The 20,420-nt window shown below is 42.9% G+C and overlaps 1 protein-coding gene across 1 annotated transcript in view; it reads left to right on the forward strand.

Annotated features, from left to right (window-relative positions):
• The window catches only part of kiaa1109 (KIAA1109 ortholog), a 523,818-nt gene that overhangs the window by 317,184 nt on the left and 186,214 nt on the right, over nucleotides 1-20,420 (forward strand). The window contains exons 49-51 of the mRNA XM_070862493.1: nucleotides 74-325; nucleotides 1,143-1,236; nucleotides 13,832-14,038. Coding sequence (XP_070718594.1) covers nucleotides 74-325; nucleotides 1,143-1,236; nucleotides 13,832-14,038 — 553 coding nt within the window. The remainder of the gene's footprint in view (nucleotides 1-73; nucleotides 326-1,142; nucleotides 1,237-13,831; nucleotides 14,039-20,420) is intronic.

A 20,420-nucleotide genomic window follows, 5' to 3' on the forward strand; every position in this document is an offset into this window, starting at 1 on the left:
TGCGAGATTACACAATGTATAGTGTGTAGGAAATGTGGTGATGTACTTTCTAATTAAGTTGTTGTATCTGTAGATACAGGTGGTAGAAGTCCCACTGAACCTGGTTGCAGAGTAATGTTTGAAAATGAACAAGATTGCTCAAGTCCGAACAAGCAGTCAAGGAAACGCAGCTTAGTGAGTGCTGAACCCCAGCATGTCACACTCATAGTGTTTGGAGTTGGTATGGTGAACCGCACTCATCTAGAGGCAGACATTGGAGGTTTGACAATGGAGGCAGAGCTTAAGAAGATCCATGGAAGCTTTACAGTGAAAGAGAAAATGAAAGGTAATGGCATCAAACTGGATGATCAACAAAATAGAGTAGGACTAGATTCTGCAGCGCTGTTAACAAAAAAGTGTTTACTTGTACAGATTGGATATTATGTCATATCTTCTTTACCAGTAATTACACAGCACACACAACTCCCACTTTAGAAATAGTTCACATTTTAATATTAATAATTTGCTTGAGTATTAACAGTACTTTTAGAGCATTATTGACCTGTTAAAAATTCAGTTTCTATCAAATGCTTCTGATCAAAATTTTTATTCGAATATATCTTTATTTTCCAATTATGCAGTGTACAATGCTAAAAGACATGTGTCTATCAATGTTACGAAACCCAAACAGTCAATGGCTTTGAAGCCATTGTTTAACTTGAAAGTGTTTTGTAGCTTTGTATCATCAAAGGAAAATTGCTCACAAGATGAGTTGCAGAAACACAGTTTAAAAAAGTGCAAATGCTGGAAATCAGAAGTAAAAACAGAAAGTGCTGAAAATCCATGAAGAGAGATTAAAAACAGCCCATTGCCAGAATTGGAGACAGTTAAATCTAAGAAGGAATGGGGAAGAATCCTAGATCTACCATGCAAAGTTGATGGATGGGAGGGACTCGGAAACAGTATTTTGTTCATTTGATCTACACACCCGAATAGACTAATAAATTGTAACTATGTAAAATTGTTCAGATCGAACACATTGAGCAAAGCATATTTCTAGACCTTAACAATTGATTGGTATATTTTCAAGCTTGTATATTGATTTGTAAGCTTCCAACTTGTGTGCAGGCTAATGTTCTTGCCTTTGTATGTTTTTCCTTCAGATGTTTTGCACCAAAAAATGACTGAAACTTGTGCAACTGCTCATATCGGTGGTGTAAACATAGTCCTGCTGGAAGGCATTACACCAAACATTCAGTGAGTAAAGATTGAGCTTTTTTTTTTGGAACCGTGCTAAGTATTTAAAGAATCCTAATTTTTTCTGCTAAAAGAAATTCATGGGATCGTAGAATAGGCTCTGCAATTTTTTGTTCATCCATCATCTTTTGGTTATATGCTTCACTAATTAGGAGGAAAGACTACCCAGATTAGTTTTTAAATGCAGATATATGTTTAATGCCAAAGTGAAGTGGTGAAGGGAGAGGCCAGCGATGCTGAATACATTTCTGTGAAACTGCTGTGTGTATCTTTTGTATTAGCTAACTGGGTATGTATTATGTGTGAGGTAATGTTCAGAGTACATGTATATGGAATAATTACGAGAAGGATTTGCTTTTTATACGGTTTTGCATGAAAAATTCAGAATTGTACTTCTGTGCCAGTCAGTGGCTCAGTGGGTAGCACACATGCCTCTGAGTCAGAAGGTTGTGGGTTCAAGTCCCACTCCAGGAACTTGAGCGCATAAATCTGGGCTGACACTTCAGTGCAGTGCTGAAGGAGTACTGCACTGTCGGAGATACTGCCTTTCAGATGAGACGTTAAACTGAGAGACGTCTGCTCTCTCAGGTGAGTGTAAAAATTCCAATAGCACTATTTTGAAGAAGAGCAGGGGAGTTATCCTCTGTATCTTGGTCAATATTTATCCCTCAATCAACGTAACATAACAGATTATCTGGTCATTATCACGTTGCTGTTTGTGGGAGCTAGCTGTGCGCAAATTGGCGGCCGTGTTTCCCACATTACAACAGTGACTGCACTCAAATAGTACTTCAATGCTGTAAAGTGCTTTGAGACGTCTGGTGGTCGGGAAAGTCACGATATAAATGCAAGACTTTCTTTCCTGAGCCACTGATTAGATAACTTATGGAGTGGTAATGCTTTAAATTTGACACTTGGCAATACATTAATGCCAAGTTGATTTTCAAGTCCTGGAGTTCAATTGGCTCAACAGTTGTCCTACAAAGCCAATTTTCAGCCTATGAGAAGTCAATTTAGAATTTTTTTACTCATTCCTGGAATGTGGGTATCGCTGGCAAGGCCAGCATTTATTGCCCATTCCTAATTGCCCTTGAGAAGGAGGTGGTGAGCTGCCACTTTGAACCACTACAGTCTGTGTGGAGAAGGTACTCCCACAGTGCTGTTAGGGAGGGAGTTCCAGGATTTTGGCTCAGTGACTGAAGGAACGGCGATATATTTCCAAGTCAGGATGGTGTGCAACTTGAAGGGGAACTTGCAGGTGATGGTGTTCCCATGCGCCTGTTACCCTTGTCCTTCTATGTGGTAGAAGTCGCAGGTTTGGGAGGTGCTATTGAAAAAGCCTTGGCAAGTTGCTACAGTGCATCTTGTAGATGGTACACACTGTAGCCGGTGATGGAGAGAGTGAATATTTAAGGTGATGGATGGGGTTATCTGATCAAGTGGGCTGGATGGTGTGGAGCTTCTTGATTGTTGTTGGAGCTGCACTCATCCAGGCAAATGGTGAGTATTCCATCACACTCCTGGCTTGTGCCTTGTAAATGGTCGCCGCAGAATATCCAGCCTCTGACCTGCTCTTGTAGCCACAGTAAATATGTGGCTGGTCCAGTTAGGTTCTGATTGATGGTGACCCCCCAGGATGTTGTTGATGGGGGATTCAACGATGGTAATGCCATTGAATGTCAAGAGGCGGTGGTTAGACTTTTTCTTGTTGGAGATAGTCATTGCCTTGCACTTGTGTGGCACGAATAATACTTACCACTTATCAGCCCAAGCCTGAATGTTGTCCAGGCCTTGCTGTATGCAGGCATGGACTGCTTCATGATCTGACCTTATGATCGAGAGAAGGTCATTGATAAATCAGCTGAAGAGGGTTGTGCCTAGGACACTGCCTATAACTCCTGCAGCAATGTCCTAGGGCTGAGATGATTGACCTCCAACAACGACAACCATCTTCCTTTGTGCCAGATATGACTTCAGTCAGTGGAGAGCTTTCCCCCCCGATTCCTATTGACTTCAATTTTACTAGGGCTCCTTGATGCCACACTTGGTCAAATGCTGCCTTGATGTGAAGGGCAATCACTCTCAACATGCCTCTGGAATTCAGCTCTTGTCCGTGTTTGGACCAAGGCTGTAATGACAGCTGGAGCCGATGGTCCTGGCTGATCCCAAACTGAGCATCGGTGAGCAGGTCATTGGTGAGTAAGTGCTGCTTGATAGCACTGTCGACGACACCTTCCTTCACTTTGCTGATGAATGAGAGTAGGCTGATGGGCTGGTAATTGGCTGGATTGGATTTGTCCTGCTTTCTGTGGACAGGACAAACTTGAGCAGTTTTCAACATTGTTGGGTCGACGCAAGTGTTATAGCTGTACTGGAACAGCTTGGCTAAAGGCATGGCTAGTTCTGAAGCACATGTCTTCAGCATGACAACCAGATGTTGTCGGGGCCCATAGCCTTTGCTATATCCAGTGCGCTCAGCCTTTTCTTGATATAATCTGAGTGAATTGAATTGCCTGAAGACTGGCTTCTATGATGGTAGGGACAGAGGTCGATATGGACTCGGCACTTCCGGCTGAAGATGGTTGCAAATGCTTCAGCCTTGTCTTATGCACTCGCGAGCTAGGCTCTGCCATCATTGAGGATGAGGGTATTCACGGAGCCTCCTCCTCCCGTTAGTTGTCCACCATCATTCAAGACGGGATGTGGTAGGATCTGTTGATTGTAGGATCGCTTAGCTCTCTATAGTATGTTATTTCTGCTGTTTAGCATGCATGTAGTCCTGTGTTGCAGCTTCCCCAGCTTGGCACTTCATTTTTAGGTGTGCCTCGTGCTGCTCCTGGCATGCTCTTCTGCACTCCTCATTGAATTAGGGTTGGTCCCCTGGCTTGATAATGATAGAGTGAAGGATATGCGGGGCCATGAGATTACAGATTGTGGTGGAGTAGGATATTGCTGCTGCTGATGGCCCACAGCTCCTCATGGATGCCCAGTTTTGAGCTACTAGATCTGTTCTGAATCTATCCCATTTAACAATGATGGTAGTGCCACACACAACACAATGGAGGGTATCCTCAGTGTGAAGACGGGACTTCGTCTCCACAAGGACTGTGCGGTGGTCACTGCTACCAACGCTGTCGTGGACAGATGTATTTGCGACCGCTAGATTGGTGCGGACGAGGTCAAGTAGATTTTTCCCCCGTGTTGTTTCTCTCGCCACATGCCGCATGCCCAGTCTGGCAGCTATGTCCTTCAGGACTTGGCCAGGTCAGTCAGTATTGGTGCTACCGAGGTACTCTTGGTGAGGGACATTGAAGTCCCCCAACCAGAGTACATTCTGTGCCATTGGTCAGTGCTTCTACCACTAAGTGGTGTTCAACACGGAGGAGTACTGATTCATCATTAGAAATAAAGTAAATGAGTTGACGGCACAAATCATTACAAATGGGTATGATTTGGTGGCCATTACAGAGACATGGTTGCAAGGTGGCCAGGACTGGGAATTAAACGTACAGGGGTATCTGACGATTCGGAAAGATAGGCAGGAAGGGAAGGGAGGTGGGGTAGCTCTGTTAATAAGGGATGATATCAGGGCAGTTGTGAGGGATGATATTGGCTACAATGAACAAAATGTTGAATCATTGTGGGTGGAGATTAGAGATAGTAAGGGGAAAAAGTTACTGGTCGGCGTAGTTTATAGGCCCCCAAATAATAACTTCATGGTGGGGCGGGCAATAATCAAGGGAATAATGGAGGCATGTGAAAAAGGAACGGCAGTAGTTATGGGGGATTTTAACCAACATATCGATTGGTCGAATCAAATCGCAGGGGGTAGCCTGGAGGAGGAATTCATAGAATGCATATGGGATTGTTTCTGAGAACAGTATGTAACAGAGCCGACAAGGGAGCAAGCCATTTTGGATCTGGTCCTGTGTAACAAGACAGGAAAAATAAACGATCTCCTCGTAAAAGATCCTCTCGGAATGAGTGATCACAATATAGTTGAATTTGTAATACAGATTGAGGATGAGGAAGTTGTGTCAGAAACGAGAGTACTATGCTTAAACAAAGGGGACTACAGTGGGATGAGGGCAGAGTTGGCTAAAGTAGACTGGAAACAAGGACTAAACGGTGGCACAATTGAGGAACAGTGGAGGACTTTTAAGGAGCTCTTTCATAATGCGCAACAAAAATATATTCCAGTGAAAAAGAAGGGCGGCAAGAGAAGAGATAACCAGCCGTGGATAACCAAGGAAATAAAGGAAAGTATCAAATCAAAGACCAATGCGTATAAGGTGGCCAAGGTTAGTGGGAAACTAGAGGATTGGGAACATTTTAAGCAACAGCAAAGAATGACTAAAAAAGCAATAAAGAAAGGGAAGATAGATTACGAAGGTAAACTTGCGCAAAACATAAAAACAGATAGTAAAAGCTTTTACCGATATATAAAACGGAAAAGAGTGACGAAAGTAAATGTTGGTCCCTTAGATGAAAAGGGGGATTTAATAATGGGAAATGTGGAAATGGCTGAGACCTTAAACAATAATTTTGCTTCCGTCTTCACAGTGGAAGACACAAAAACCATGCCAAAAATTGCTGGTCATAGGAATGTGGGAAGGGAGGACCTTGAGATGATCACTATCACTAGGGAGGTAGTGCTGGACAGACTAATGGGATTGAAGGTAGACAAGTCCCCTGGTCCTGATGAAATGCATCCCAGGGTATTAAAAGAGATGGCGGAAGTTATAGCTGATGCATTTGTTATAATCTACCAAAATTCTCTGGACTCTGGGGAGGTACCAGCGGATTGGAGAGCAGCTAATGTAACGCCTCTGTTTAAAAAAGGGGGCAGGCAAAAGGCAGGTAACTATAGGCTGGTTAATTTAACATCTGTAGTGGGGAAAATGCTTGAAACTATCATTAAGGAAGAAATAGCGGGACATCTGGATAGGAATAGTGCAATCAAGCAGACGCAGCATGGATTCATGAAAGGGAAATCATGTTTAACTAACTTACTGGAATTCTTTGAGGATATAACGAGCATGGTGGATAGAGGTGTACCGATGGATGTGGTGTATTTAGATTTCCAAAAGGCATTCGATAAGGTGCCACACAAAAGGTTACTGCAGAAGATAAAGGTACGCGGAGTCAGAGGAAATGTATTAGCATGGATAGAGAATTGGCTGGCGAACAGAAAGCAGAGTCGGGATAAATGGGTCCTTTTCGGGTTGGAAATCAGTGGTTAGTGGTGTGCCACAGGGATCAGTGCTGGGACCACAACTGTTTACAATATACATAGATGACCTAGAGGAGGGGACAGAGTGTAGTGCAACAAAATTTGCAGATGACACTAAGATTAGTGGGAAAGCGGGTTGTGAAGAGGACTCAGAGAGGCTACAAGGAGATTTGGATAGGTTAAGCGAATGGGCTAAGGTTTGGCAGATGGAATACAATGTCGGAAAGTGTGAGGTCATCCACCTTGGGAAAAAAAACAGTAAAAGGGAATATTATTTGAATGGGGAGAAATTACAATATGCTGTAGTGCAGAGGGACCTGGGGGTCCTTGTGCATGAAACAATCCCAAAAGGTTAGTTTGCAGGTGCAGCAGGTAATCAGGAAGGCAAATGGAATGTTGGCCTTCATTGCGAAAGGGATGGAGTACAAAAGCAGGGAGGTGTTGCTGCAACTGTATAAGGTATTGGTAAGGCCGCACCTGGAGTACTGCGTGCAGTTTTGGTCACCTTACTTAAGGAAGGATATACTAGCTTTGGAAGGGGTACAGAGACGATTCACTAGGCTGATTCGAGAAATGAGGGGGTTAACTTATGATGCTAGATTGAGTAGACTGGGTCTTTACTCCTTGGAGTTCAGAAGGATGAGGGGTGATCTTATAGAAACATTTAAAATCATGAAAGGGATAGACAAGATAGAGGCAGAGAGATTGTTTCCATTGGTGGGGGAGACTAGAACTAGGGGGCACAGCCTCAAAATACGGAGGAGCCAATTTAAAACCGAGTTGAGAAAGAATTTCTTCTCCCAGAGGGTTGTGAATCTGTGGAATTCTCTGCCCAAGGAAGCAGTTGAGGCTGGCTCATTGAATGTTTTCAAGTCAAAGATAGATAGATTTTTAAGCAATAAGGGAATTAAGGGTTACGAGGAGAGGGCGGGTAAGTGGAGCTGAGTCCACGACCAGATCAGCCATGATCTTATTGAATGGCGGAGCAGGCTCGAGGGGCTAGATGGCCGCCTCCTGTTCCTAATTCTTATGTTCTTATGTTCTTATGTTCTTATCAGCTGAAGGAGGGCAGTAGATAGCAGGAGGATTCCTTGCCCATGCTTGATTTGCAACCATGAGACTTCATGGGGTCCGGAGTCAATGTTGAGTACTCCCAGGGCCACACCCTTCCTCCCGAATACCACTGTCCTGCCGGTGGGACTGGACATACCACAGGATGGTGATGGAGGAGTCTGGGATATTGGCTGAAAAATATGATTCTGTGGGTATGACTAATCAGGCTGTTGCTTGACGAGTCTGTGTGACAGCTCTCCCAATTTTGATGCAAGTCCCCAGATGTTAGTGAGGAGGACTTTGCAGGGTCACTGGGCTGATTGTGCTGTTGTTTTGGAAGTCGGTGCCGAGTTTGATGCTGAGTAGTCCGTTCGGTTTTATTCGTAATTGTTTTCTCTAATGGTTTGTTACAACTGAGTGGCTTGCAGGGCCATTTCAGAGTCAACCACATTGCTGTGGGTATGGAGTCACACATAGGCCAGACCAGGTAAGAACAGCAGATTTCCTTCCCTAAACATAGAAACATAGAAAATAGGTGCAGCAGTAGGCCATTCGGCCCTTCGGCCCTTCGAGCCTGCACCACCATTCGATAAGATCATGGCTGATCATTTCCTCAGTACCCCTTTCCTGCTTTCTCTCCATACCCCTTGATCCCTTTAGCCGTAAGGGCCATATCTAACTCCCTCTTGAATATATCCAATGAACTGGCATCAACAACTCTCTGCGGTAGGGAATTCCACAGGTTATCAACTCTGAGTGAAGAAGTTTCTCCTCATCTCAGTCCTAAATAGCCTAACCCTTATCCTAAGACTGTGTCCCCTGGTTCTGGACATCCCCAACATCAGGAACAATCTATCCGCATCTAACCTGTTCCGTCAAATGGAGATTTGAGTACAGGGCCAGGGAGGTGTTACTGCAGTTGTACAGGGCCTTGGTGAGGCCACACCTGGAGTATTGTGTACAGTTATGGTCTCCTGACTTGAGGAAGGACATTCTTGCTATTGACGGAATGCAGCGAAGGTTCACCAGACTGATTCCCGGGATGGCGGGGCTGACATATCAAGAAAGATTGGATCAACTGGGCTTGTATTCACTGGAGTTTAGAAGAATGAGAGGGGATCTCATCGAAACGTTTAAAATTCTGACGGGTTTAGACAGGTTAGATGCAGGAAGAATGTTCCCAATGTTGGGAAGTCCAGAACCAGGGATCACAGTCTTAGGATAAGGGGTAAGCCATTTAGGACCGAGATGAGGAGAAACTTCTTCACCCAGAGTGGTGAACCTGTGGAATTCTCTACCACAGAAAGTTGTTGAGGCCAATTCACTAAATATATTCAAAAAGGAGTTAGATGAAGTCCTTACTACTAGGGGGATCAAGGGGTATGGCGTGAAAGCAGGAATGGGGTACTGAAGTTGCATGTTCAGCCATGAACTCATTGAATGGTGGTGCAGGCTCGAAGGGCCGAATGGCCTACTCCTGCACCTATTTTCTATGTTTCGATATCCCTTCAGAATCTTGTATGTTTCCATGATATCCCCTCGCATCCTTCTAAACTCCAATGTATAAAGGTCCAGTTGATCAGTCTCTCCTCATATGTCAGTCCAGCCATCCTGGGAATCAGTCTGGTTAACCTTTGCTGCACTCCCTCAATAGCAAGAATATCCTTCCTCAGCTAAGGAGACCAAAACTGAACACCATATTCCAGGTGAGGCCTCACCAAGGCCCTGTATAACTGCAGTAAGACCTCCCTGTTCCTATACTCAAATCTCCTAGCTATGAAGGCCAACATGCCATTTGCCTTCTTTTACCGCCTGCTGTACCTATATGACAACTTTCAATGACTGATGAACCATGACACCCAGGTCTCGTTGCACCTCCCCTTTTCCTAATCTGCCACCATTCAGATAATATTCTGACTTAATGTTTTTGCCCGCAAAGTGGATAACCTCACATTTATCCACATAATACTGCAACTGCCATGCATTTGCCCACTCACATACCTGTCTAAGTCACCCTGCAGCCTCTTAACGTCCCCCTCACAGTTCATACCGTCACACAATTTAGTGTCATCTGCAAACTTGGAGATGTTACACTTAATTCCTTCATCCAAATCACTGATGTATATTGTAAAGAGCTGGGGTCCCAGCACTGAGCCCTGCGGCACTCCACTAGTCACTGCCTCCCATTCTGGAAAGGACCCGTTTATCCCGACTCTCTGCTTCCTGTCTGCCAACCAGTTCTCTATCCACATCAATACATTACCCCCAATACCATGTGCTTTGATTTTGCACACCAATCTCTTGTGTGGGACCTTTTCAACAGCCTTTTGAAAGTCCAAATACAACATATCCACTGGTTCTACCTTGTCCACTCTACTAGTTACATTCTCAAAAAATTCCAGAAGATTTGTCAAGCATGAATTCCTCTTTTATTTGTTATGGAGTGTTATTTATCATCACTCAGATCTACTCCGAAACTGGCATTGCAATGCCTTTTAATGCAAAATTGTAGAACTCTAATAGCAAATGTTGCTACATGCAGCGAGCATAGAAAGTTACTGGATTTGTTTTGCTGCAACATTTCAGTTACCCAAACTATCAAAATATTACTTTACACCTCTAGAATGCATCTTGACCATTGCTTTCTACAAGTACATCTAATGTTATCTTGTGCAGAAAATATAACAATTTGGAAAATTTAGGCATGCTGAATAATCTATGGGCCCAAGTTTCCCCAGGAGTTGCTCCTTTTTTTTTTGGAGCAACTTGATTTTTCTGGACTATCTTTTTAGTTGCAATTCTGGCCATTTAATTTGCACCAGTGTAAGTGAGTTAGTTAGGTTTTTTTTTTAGTTCCGTTTTTTTTTTCAAAAGGTGGTGTTCCCAGCCACTTACACCTGTTTTAGGCATTTGGCCAGCAAATAGTTGCTCCAAACTAACTTAGGCCAGCGTATGTTGCCACTTCTGACCTCACAGAAAAACCTTACCGAGAGTTAAAGAATCGGCGCAAGTAACTACATTTAAAGCACCAAACAAAGCACAAAAAATGATAAGCAATTAATTAACAAATAAAATAGAAGGAACCCTGTACCTAAAGCACCAAGACCAAAGTATAATAAGCAGTCAATAAATAACACATTAAAAAAAAAATAGAAGGAACCCTGCACCTAAAGCACCAAAATCAATCAGTAAATAACAAATAAAAAATAGAAGTCCTACCTTAAGGAATGTAGTGGGCCGCCGATGAGGGAGCCCATTCGGCTAGGGCTAGGGATGGTGTGCTTCGGGCCCCTCCCACACAGCTGCAGTGCGCGTTCGCAGAAACGGGCTGCCAGGAGCTTACTGCACATGCGCGTAGACTTTAGCGCGCATCTGCAGAGGTCCCGGCACTGTTTTCAGCGCTGGGACTTGGCTCCGCCCCCAATCCATTGGGCCACGCTGCGCCACGACAGAAGAGAGGCTAGGGAGCGGCCAGAATACGAACGTCTTTTTTCAGCGCGCTTGGAGGCGGACAAAAACGGCGCACCTCGGATGAGGGCGCCAGAAAAACAGGTTCGAGAAACTCTAGCCCTATGTTCCCAACTATGCTGAAAAATAAGAGCGTGTGAATGACATATGCTGTTATTAATGTAAAAATCAGCCAGCACGTTCAGGGATTAAGAGATCCGCTGTGAGTTACAAATCTCCAGAACTTGCTCATCAATTTATGCTGCTCCGCCCTTTGCTTCACACAAACCGCATCTTGCCCTTAGCCTCCCCATCATTTTTAATAAATTGCTGGATTATTGCATTCATTGTCCATTAAATCACCACAGAAAGTGAAGTGAAGTAACTAATAGTGTAAGTACCCTTTTAATGATGTGATGATAGTTAGTGACTGCCAATCAACCTCTCTGGTCCAGAAAATGAACAATTTAAACTGAGAAGTCTCATTCCTTCAAGTTGTGGATTGTTGTTAGAGTTAAACATTTTTAATTTTTTTCTTTTGCTTTTCCCTTTCTGTATTTTTTGGTGTGTCTCAATCTTTCTTTCCCTCTCTTTATTTCTCTTTCTGTACCTGATTTGACTCCATTTCATCCTCCTTCTCATTTGTTCCTGTTTATTTCTCAATCCTGAAAGCTTGTTGGTTAAGAGGATACATTGGTCCCACTATTCACTCAGGTCCTTGTCATGCCATTATCAGTTCACACTTCCAGAAAGTTAAGGTGCAGGAAGAAGTCTAACTAACGACGTATGCCATGAGATGCCCTGCTCAAGAAATGTCCATCCCAATATTGTGGTCATCTGTAATTCCTAAATATACATGGTCTGATAATTTTTGACACTTGATTGTCAATGAAATTATAAAATGCGGAAATAGTTAAAGATAGCTTCAGATCTGTGGTTGTGGTGGCCTGTAGCTGACTGTGCTTCTTGGTTCTATCAAACAATCTTTTTACTTTTAATCGAGATTTATTATTTAATGTAGTCACTTTATTTTAAATTGCCTTACTTTTTCTTACTTGCATGTTTTCTTTTAAATCTGTTATACACATGATAGCTTTAAGTTTCAGAATATTCTTATAAACTGAGTCAGTTTGTGCCCAAAGAGTTGATGAATTTCATAATACTTGTGTGCAAATACAGTACCTCTTGATTTATAAATTTACAGTTCTATTATTGTTGATGTGGTAACCCTTCGTGTGTGTTGTCTTGTGGTAAAATAATGGAAATTATATTCAATAACTGGAAGCAATGAAATATTCTGCATGCTCCACTCTGCCAGTGATGAAATTATTGTATTCAAATTCAGGTAGTAACGATATTGAGCCTTTGCTAGATACTAATATAATGTTAGAAAATATACAAATCTGCATACTAAGGATTCCACTGTTTGAATAAAGGTTTATGCATGAATGTCTATTCTTCATTTGCTCTCTTTATTTTCTTGCTTTCTCTACAACCATCTTGCATAGGCTGGAGGATTTTCCTACTTCACCTACAAGTACAGTCAAACAAGAATTTCTGTATGTCAAACTAGCATGATTTCAGCTTGCATTTTTGACTTGGTGGAAACACTGACACAACTCTATATAATTCTAGCCTAGTATTACATCATGATATGCTTAAATCAACTCTGAGATGGATGTTTTAATTTCCTCAAGTGTAAATATTTTAGATATTTAATTTGTGTATGTATATTATGATGCCTACTTTTGATTCACATTGAATTGAAAACTAGAAATTTATCAATTATGAACTATCAGTAAGTCTTTAGTGGACTTTGTAGTTTTGGTAATACAGAAGAGAACTATTTGTAGCTTTGTCCATTTATATATTGACTTAAAATGTTGCTACATTTTTCTTTACTTTTGCACAGTTTGTAAACCAAGTAGTGTTAACCTGTGTTTTGGTGCTGCAGTTTACTTTAACTGAAGATGTGTGAATTATTCTATTGTCTTGTTGAAAGTAGAAGTGTGTAAATCCAAGATGAATCGCATGCAAATAGTGTTTAAAATATTTTTAAACATAGGTTATTTTGCTGTTCTTGGAATTGAATGTTAAATTACTTTTATTTGCTTTTCTTTTCTGAACTTGACTTCATGGCCAGAATGCAGACTAAAGATTCCCACGTTTGTATAATGTACTAGGAATGCCTTGAAGGAAAAATGAGCAAATAGAAGTAGATAAAAATGAGGAATATTTAAACAGGAAATGGAAAGGGTATAGTGTATAGTTTTAAGCATCCTATTATAGAAAGGATATAAAAGCAATAGAATAGATGCAGTGTAGAATCACACTGACATTATCTGGGTTACAGTTACTCAGACTTGCAAAGTTCTGGTATTGTTCGTTACAGTTGAGGTTAAGGGATGATCTGATAAAGGTCTTCAAGATTCTGAAGTATTGATTATGAAGGGTTATTATAATGTGAATAGTGATTGTTTTCACTGGTCAGAAAAATAATTACAAACGTGTTCAAGTTTAAAATCAGCATAACAATTAGAGGGAAGGGTGGAAAAATTTGCCTTTACAAAAACGGTGGTTAGATTATGGAATTATCTGCCACATATTGTTGCTAAAGCAAAGTCCATTAGTACTTTCAATATGAAATTAGGTAGTTGCTTAAAGAGAAATGTTAAAGGATATTGGGAACGAGTCAGAGAATGGGATTAGATTAGATGGCTTGTGGATAAAATAACTTCTCTTGATGGGATAAATGGCCTGTTTCTGTGCTGTAACATTTTAGGATTCTATGTTTGTTTAAGATTTCCAATATTATTGGCAGATGGATTTTGAAGGTTTGATGACTTGTGTTTTTCTTTCTAGAACGGTAGTTAAATGCAGCATTGCCAAATCTCAGGCTCTTTATAGTGCCCAGAGAGGATTGAAGACCAACAACACAATGGTTGTAAAAGTAGGAGCCATTAGCATCAATATCCCACAGCATCCTGCCACACTGCATAGCATGATGGTTCGGAGCTCTCACCAGCTCTCCAAACAGATTTCTGATCTAATTCGTCAACCAACAATATGGTAAGCAGTTTATTAAAAATAAATTCCAATTACTACACAGTGTAACATATAAGGTATATTATTTTGCAGAGGTCAATTTATAGGAACATAAAATAGGAATTGCTAGAAGGAAGACCTAGGTCCATCTAGTTCGTCTTCTACCATCCTGATCGTCACATGATACGATAATAATGGAGTTGTTGTCTAATCAGTCTACAGCAGACCCAGACAATATGTGAGGAAAACTGCAGTGATCGAGAGCTTTGGAAACCCCAAGTCCAAAATCACCCGTTCCTCCCAAGCATGCTACAGTTATCACAAGTGATGTCTCAAATTACTCATATACCGTATCCCAAAATATTATTTTCTGAAAAAAATCTAGCTAATTTGTATTTGAATTAATCAATATGAACTTCTTCCACCGTCTCCCTATGGAGCCTGTTTCATAGATGGGGCCTGATATACATTGACCATCAGCATACATTCCATCACTCGTTCAATGAAATACTGTTTCTGCAGATTAGTTTTAAATTTAACCCCTCTTCCAATGAAGCCTGTATCCTCTGGTTCTACTGTTCTACAAGGAGGAACAGCTTGGCATTATCTAGTCCCAATGAATCCTAAAAACAACAATCATATCTCCTCTTAGCCTTCTCTTTTTGTTGTGGTGAAATAACCACTCTGGAGTCTTATAGATCCAAGCAAGTAAAAATGTTATTCAAGCATATGCAAGGGAACAAGTCTCAGTTGCCTGAGGTGCCTCACTCAATTATACATGGGTTTGCAGCATATATTTATAGTACAGAAGTTACTGTAACTTGGTTTTGCGACAGTCATAAATCAGTACACGCACTGTTCCAACATTTATATCACATGACGAATTTCACAACCCAGTTAATCAGTTGAGTTATTCAGGCCCAGCAGATGTCTCCTGTTATCTTAACTCTTTCTAGCCTTGGGCTTCCCATTCCCATAGTAATTCCTGTCTGGCCTTCACTCACCCTATCTTTGTTCTGAACATAACAATGAGTAATATGTTTTCCAAAGCTTCTAAATGAGCTAGCTGTCTCTAAAGATACCCTTGGTCAGGTATCCAACCATGCCTATGCAAGGAGCCTAACTTATTGGCCCCAAGTTTCGTGCCGCGGCGAAAACGGCGCACCTCCGAGCTGGGTGCCTTTTTTTTCCGGCGAAAACTGCGCCTAAAAAAAGTCCGATATTCGAGCTCGATGTCTGCTTGGCGCGGCGCAGCAGGGGGCGGAGCCTAACACTCGCGCCGATTTTCTAAGTAGCAGGGGGCGGGTACAATTTAAATTAGCCTTCGTGGTGCCGGCAACCCTGCGCGTGCACGTTGGAGCGTGCGCGCACGCGCAGTCTCACACAAACATCGCCACTTGGCCATTTTTAAAAATACTGCAGAAAAAGTGAAGATTTGTTTCTTGGACCCCTGCAAAGGCTTGTAATTTAATTTTTTTTGATATTTCTGTGTGTGAGGGAGTGCTTTTAGCAACACTGCTGAATAAATTACCTGCTGAAATCAGTGAGTTCAGCTTTTCACTGCTAAACTTGCAGAACCGGTGCTGCACTGGTGCATGCAAAGTAAGGACTGTGTGTTTGGAGAAATAAGAGTGCCAATTCAACTTTGCAATAATAGGTGGTGTTGACAATGCAGCACCCATTCTGCAAATTTAAATATAAAACTGTCGATGTGGCTGCCTCTCCCTGTCCAAATGGCCTCAGTCCCCCTCACAGCTCGAAGGCTGCTGCTGTATCTTCGGCTGCCGGCCAGCCACTGACGCCGCTGATATCCTATGGCCGAATGGCCTCACGTCCGTCCGCTGCTGATTCTTTGGCTGCCGGCCAGCCACTGACGCCGCCCCTAAAGCGTGGCCGAATGGCCTCAAGAACCTGAATGAGCTGCATGTGTCCTGCGTTGATCCTTCGGCTGCCGGCCAGCCACTGACGCCGCTGATATCTCATGGCCGAATGGCCTCGGGTCCGTCCGGTGCTGCTTCTTCGCGGCCAGCCACGAAGAGAATGAAGGCCTGCCTCAAGCACTGCAGCTCAGCTCGAAGCTTGCTGCCGCTGCCGTCGAGACACTGACGCCACACCGCTGCCTGTCTCCAACATGAAAGGCCTGCCTGAAGCACTTTCACACAGGTAGGAACATGGTTTATTTAATCTTTTCTTTGCTTATAAATTTTTATTCAGGTTGGATTTATTTGTATAATATTTGTATAAGTATAACTAAGGATTGATTGTAGAATTTAATGACTTCCCTTCCCCCCCCACCTCCCCCCCCAAACTCGTTCCCTACGCCTAATTTGTAACCTACGCCTGATTTTCTAAAGTGTAGACAAGGTTTTTTTGAGCTTACAAAAATCTTCACTTACTCCATTCTAAGTTAGTTTGGAGTAAGTTTTCACTCACGAAACTTTGAAATCAGGCGTAAGTGGCCGGACACGCCCCCTTTTGAAAAAGAAATTCTGTTCCAAAGTGAAACTGTTCTACCTGACTAGAACTGGAGCAAACTAAATGTGGAGAATTCCGATTTCTAAGATACTCCGTTCTACACCAGTTGCTCCTAAAAAATCAGGAGCAAATCATGTGGAAACTTGGGGCCATTGTCTATTCCCATCTACAGCATTTATTTCAAAGATATGCACTTTACTAACAATTCAATCATTGCTACTATAATATTAGTCCCACTTCAATCCCTCCTTTTGGACCCCTGGTCAGGTCACCTCCCTGGCCCAAGTGGGACACCCCTGTAATCCTTTACCCACCAATTACTCCAGGGATCCTTCTAGAGTTCAATGGACTTCAGTACCTTTAATTTTAAAGTTCCCTTATGGCTTCGTTGAGATCCGAATGACCTAGGCTAGGCCTGGAACTGCCATCTCTTTATATGGCAAAATCATCATCATACATTTCCCAATTTCCCCTTCCCTCGGGGGTGGTTCTTGGTTGCGGTAGATACCAGAGTGTACCCTTTATTGGCCAGCACTACCATCTGCACCGCCTGGGATACCATCAGTCCCTGGTAGCAACATACACAGAGACTGACCAACAGGACCGCTATAGAAACAACGGCCGCTGCCATCCTCCCCACTTCCCACCAGTTATACTGCAATTTTTTCGCTCGAGCCCAGTTACTAGCAGAGTCTTCCAGTACTCTAGCCACCCCTGTGGCAAGATTCACCTGTACTCTTCCCCTCAGGATTGCTTGACAGTACTGCTCGATGAACCCTCTGGGAGTGCCGAGGGCTCTTTCTACTGCCACCCGGGCCACCCTTCCCAGGATGTCGTCAATATTTAATGTACCATTCCACCATGGGTGAGGAGCAAACTCTGACCCCTTATTCAAATTTAATTCACTGTTCCGGTGTTCCAATTCTGCCCCGCCTGGGTTACCCTCTGCGCCTTGAGTTTTTTTTCTGATCTTACAGCATCTGGGATCTCTACGTTGCTTACTTGAGACAGAGGAATTTTTTCCGACTTCTCATTTTCTCATGATACTGGCTCGCCCTCTTAATCTGGATTAGCAGTATACCCAGATCAATTCACTACCTCCGATATCCATGTGCTTCATGCCACAAACTTTGTTCTTTCTGAATGTTGGTATGATTTTGGCTTATGCATCAAAGTCTTGCTACATGGGTATATATTTATCAAATACACTATCATTACAAGTTGGAGAACTACCAGAGTGTGTGAAATAATATGAACCTAAGGGTGTGCTGAAATATTGTGCCACATAATTGTGCAGCTTATACTTAAGTATCTCATTTACCATTGGTTTCACTTGAACATAGGTTTTGAGGCAGGTTCTGTTAGACCTGTAAATCATGGTACAGAAGGCACCACTAAAACCACCTTATACTGGATTTGTACTGGCTTTTGGGGAAGTCCAGAACCAGGGGTCACAGTCTGAGGATAAGGGGTAAGCCATTTAGGACCGAGATGAGGAGAAACTTCTTCACCCAGAGAGTGGTGAACCTGTGGAATTCTCTACCACAGAAAGTAGTTGAGGCCAATTCACTAAATATATTCAAAAGGGAGTTAGATGAAGTCCTTACTACTCGGGGGATCAAGGGTTATGGCGAGAAAGCAGGAAGGGGGTACTGAAGTTTCATGTTCAGCCATGAACTCATTGAATGGCGGTGCAGGCTAGAAGGGCTGAATGGCCTGCTCCTGCACCTATTTTCTATGTTTCTATGTTTTTCCCACACTCTTACTTACAAAATACAATTACAGTTTAAAGTTGTTATTCAGTCTCACAATCATGACTAAGAACATACATTTTGAGCGACAATGATGTAGACAAAGAAAACAGACATTGTAAACATAGAAACATAGAAACATAGAAAATAGGTGCAGGAGTAGGCCATTCGGTCCTTCTAGCCTGCACCGCCATTCAATGAGTTCATGGCTGAACATTCAACTTCAGTACCCCATTCCTGCTTTCTCGCCATACCCCTTGATCCCCCTAGTAGTAAGGACCTCATCTAACTCCTTTTTGAATATATTTAGTGAATTGGCCTCAACAACTTTCTGTGGTAGAGAATTCCACAGGTTCACCACTCTCTGGGTGAAGAAGTTCCTCCGCATCTCGGTCCTAAATGGCTTACCCCTTATCCTTAGACTGTGACCTCTGGTTCTGGACTTCCCCAACATTGGGAACATTCTTCCTGCATCTAACTTGTCTAACCCCGTCAGAATTTTAAATGTTTCTATGAGGTCCCCTCTCATTCTTCTGAACTCCAGTGAATACAAGCCCAGTTGATCCAGTCTTTCTTGATAGGTCAGTCCCGCCATCCCGGGAATCAGTCTGGTGAACCTTCGCTGCACTCCCTCAATAGCAAGAATGTCCTTCCTCAGGTTAGGAGACCAAAACTGTACACAATACTCCAGGTGTGGCCTCACCAATGCCCTGTACAACTGTAGCAACACCTCCCTGCCCCTGTACTCAAATCCCCTTGCTATGAAGGCCAACATGCCATTTGCTTTCTTAACCGCCTGCTGCACCTGCATGCCAACCTTCAATGACTGATGTACCATGACACCCAGGTCTCTTTGCACCTCCCCTTTTCCTAATCTGTCACCATTCAGATAATAGTCTGTCTCTCTGTTTTTACCACCAAAGTGGATAACCTCACATTTATCCACATTATACTTCATCTGCCATGCATTTGCCCACTCACCTAACCTATCCAAGTCGCTCTGCAGCCTCACAGCATCCTCCTCGCAGCTCACACTGCCACCCAACTTAGTGTCATCCGCAAATTTGGCGATACTACATTTAATCCCCTCATCTAAATCATTAATGTACAGTGTAAACAGCTGGGGCCCCAGCACAGAACCTTGCGGTACCCCACTAGTCACTGCCTGCCATTCTGAAAAGTACCCATTTACTCCTACTCTTTGCTTCCTGTCTGACAACCAGTTCTCAATCCATGTCAGTACACTACCCCCAATCCCATGTGCTCTAACTTTGCACATCAATCTCTTGTGTGGGACCTTGTCGAACGCCTTCTGAAAGTCCAAATATACCACATCAACTGGTTCTCCCTTGTCCACTCTACTGGAAACATCCTCAAAAAATTCCAGAAGATTTGTCAAGCATGATTTCCCTTTCACAAATCCATGCTGACTTGGACCTATCATGTCACCTCTTTCCAAATGCACTGCTATGGCATCCTTAATAATTGATTCCATCATTTTACCCACTACCGATGTCAGGCTGACCGGTCTATAATTCCCTGTTTTCTCTCTCCCTCCTTTTTTAAAAAGTAGGGTTACTTTGGCTACCTTCCACTCTATAGGAACTGATCCAGAGTCAATGGAATGTTGGAAAATGACTGTCAACGCATCCACTATTTCCAAGGCCACCTCCTTAAGTACTCTGGGATGCAGTCCATCAGGCCCTGGGGATTTATTGGCCTTCAATCCCATCAATTTCTCCAACACAATTTCCAGGCTAATAAGGATTTCCCTCAGTTCCTCCTCCTTACTAGACCCCCCGACCCCTTTTATAACCGGAAGGTTGTTCGTGTCCTCCTTCGTGAATACCGAACCAAAGTACTTGTTCAATTGGTCCGCCATTTCTTTGTTCCCCGTTATGACTTCCCCTGATTCTGACTGCAGGGGACCTACGTTTGTCTTTACTAACCTTTTTCTCTTTACATATCTGTAGAAACTTTTGCAATCCGTCTTAATGTTCCCTGCAAGCTTCTTCTCATACTCCATTTTCCCTGCCCTAATCAAACCCTTTGTCCTCCTCTGCTGAGTTCTAAATTTCTCCCAGTCCCCAGGTTCGCTGCTATTTCTGGCCAATTTGTATGCCACTTCCTTGGCTTTAATACTATCCCTGATTTCCTTTGATAGCCACGGTTGAGCCACC

This window comes from Pristiophorus japonicus, chromosome 2 (assembly GCF_044704955.1).
Source record: "Pristiophorus japonicus isolate sPriJap1 chromosome 2, sPriJap1.hap1, whole genome shotgun sequence".
Classification (NCBI taxonomy): Eukaryota; Metazoa; Chordata; class Chondrichthyes; family Pristiophoridae; genus Pristiophorus; species Pristiophorus japonicus.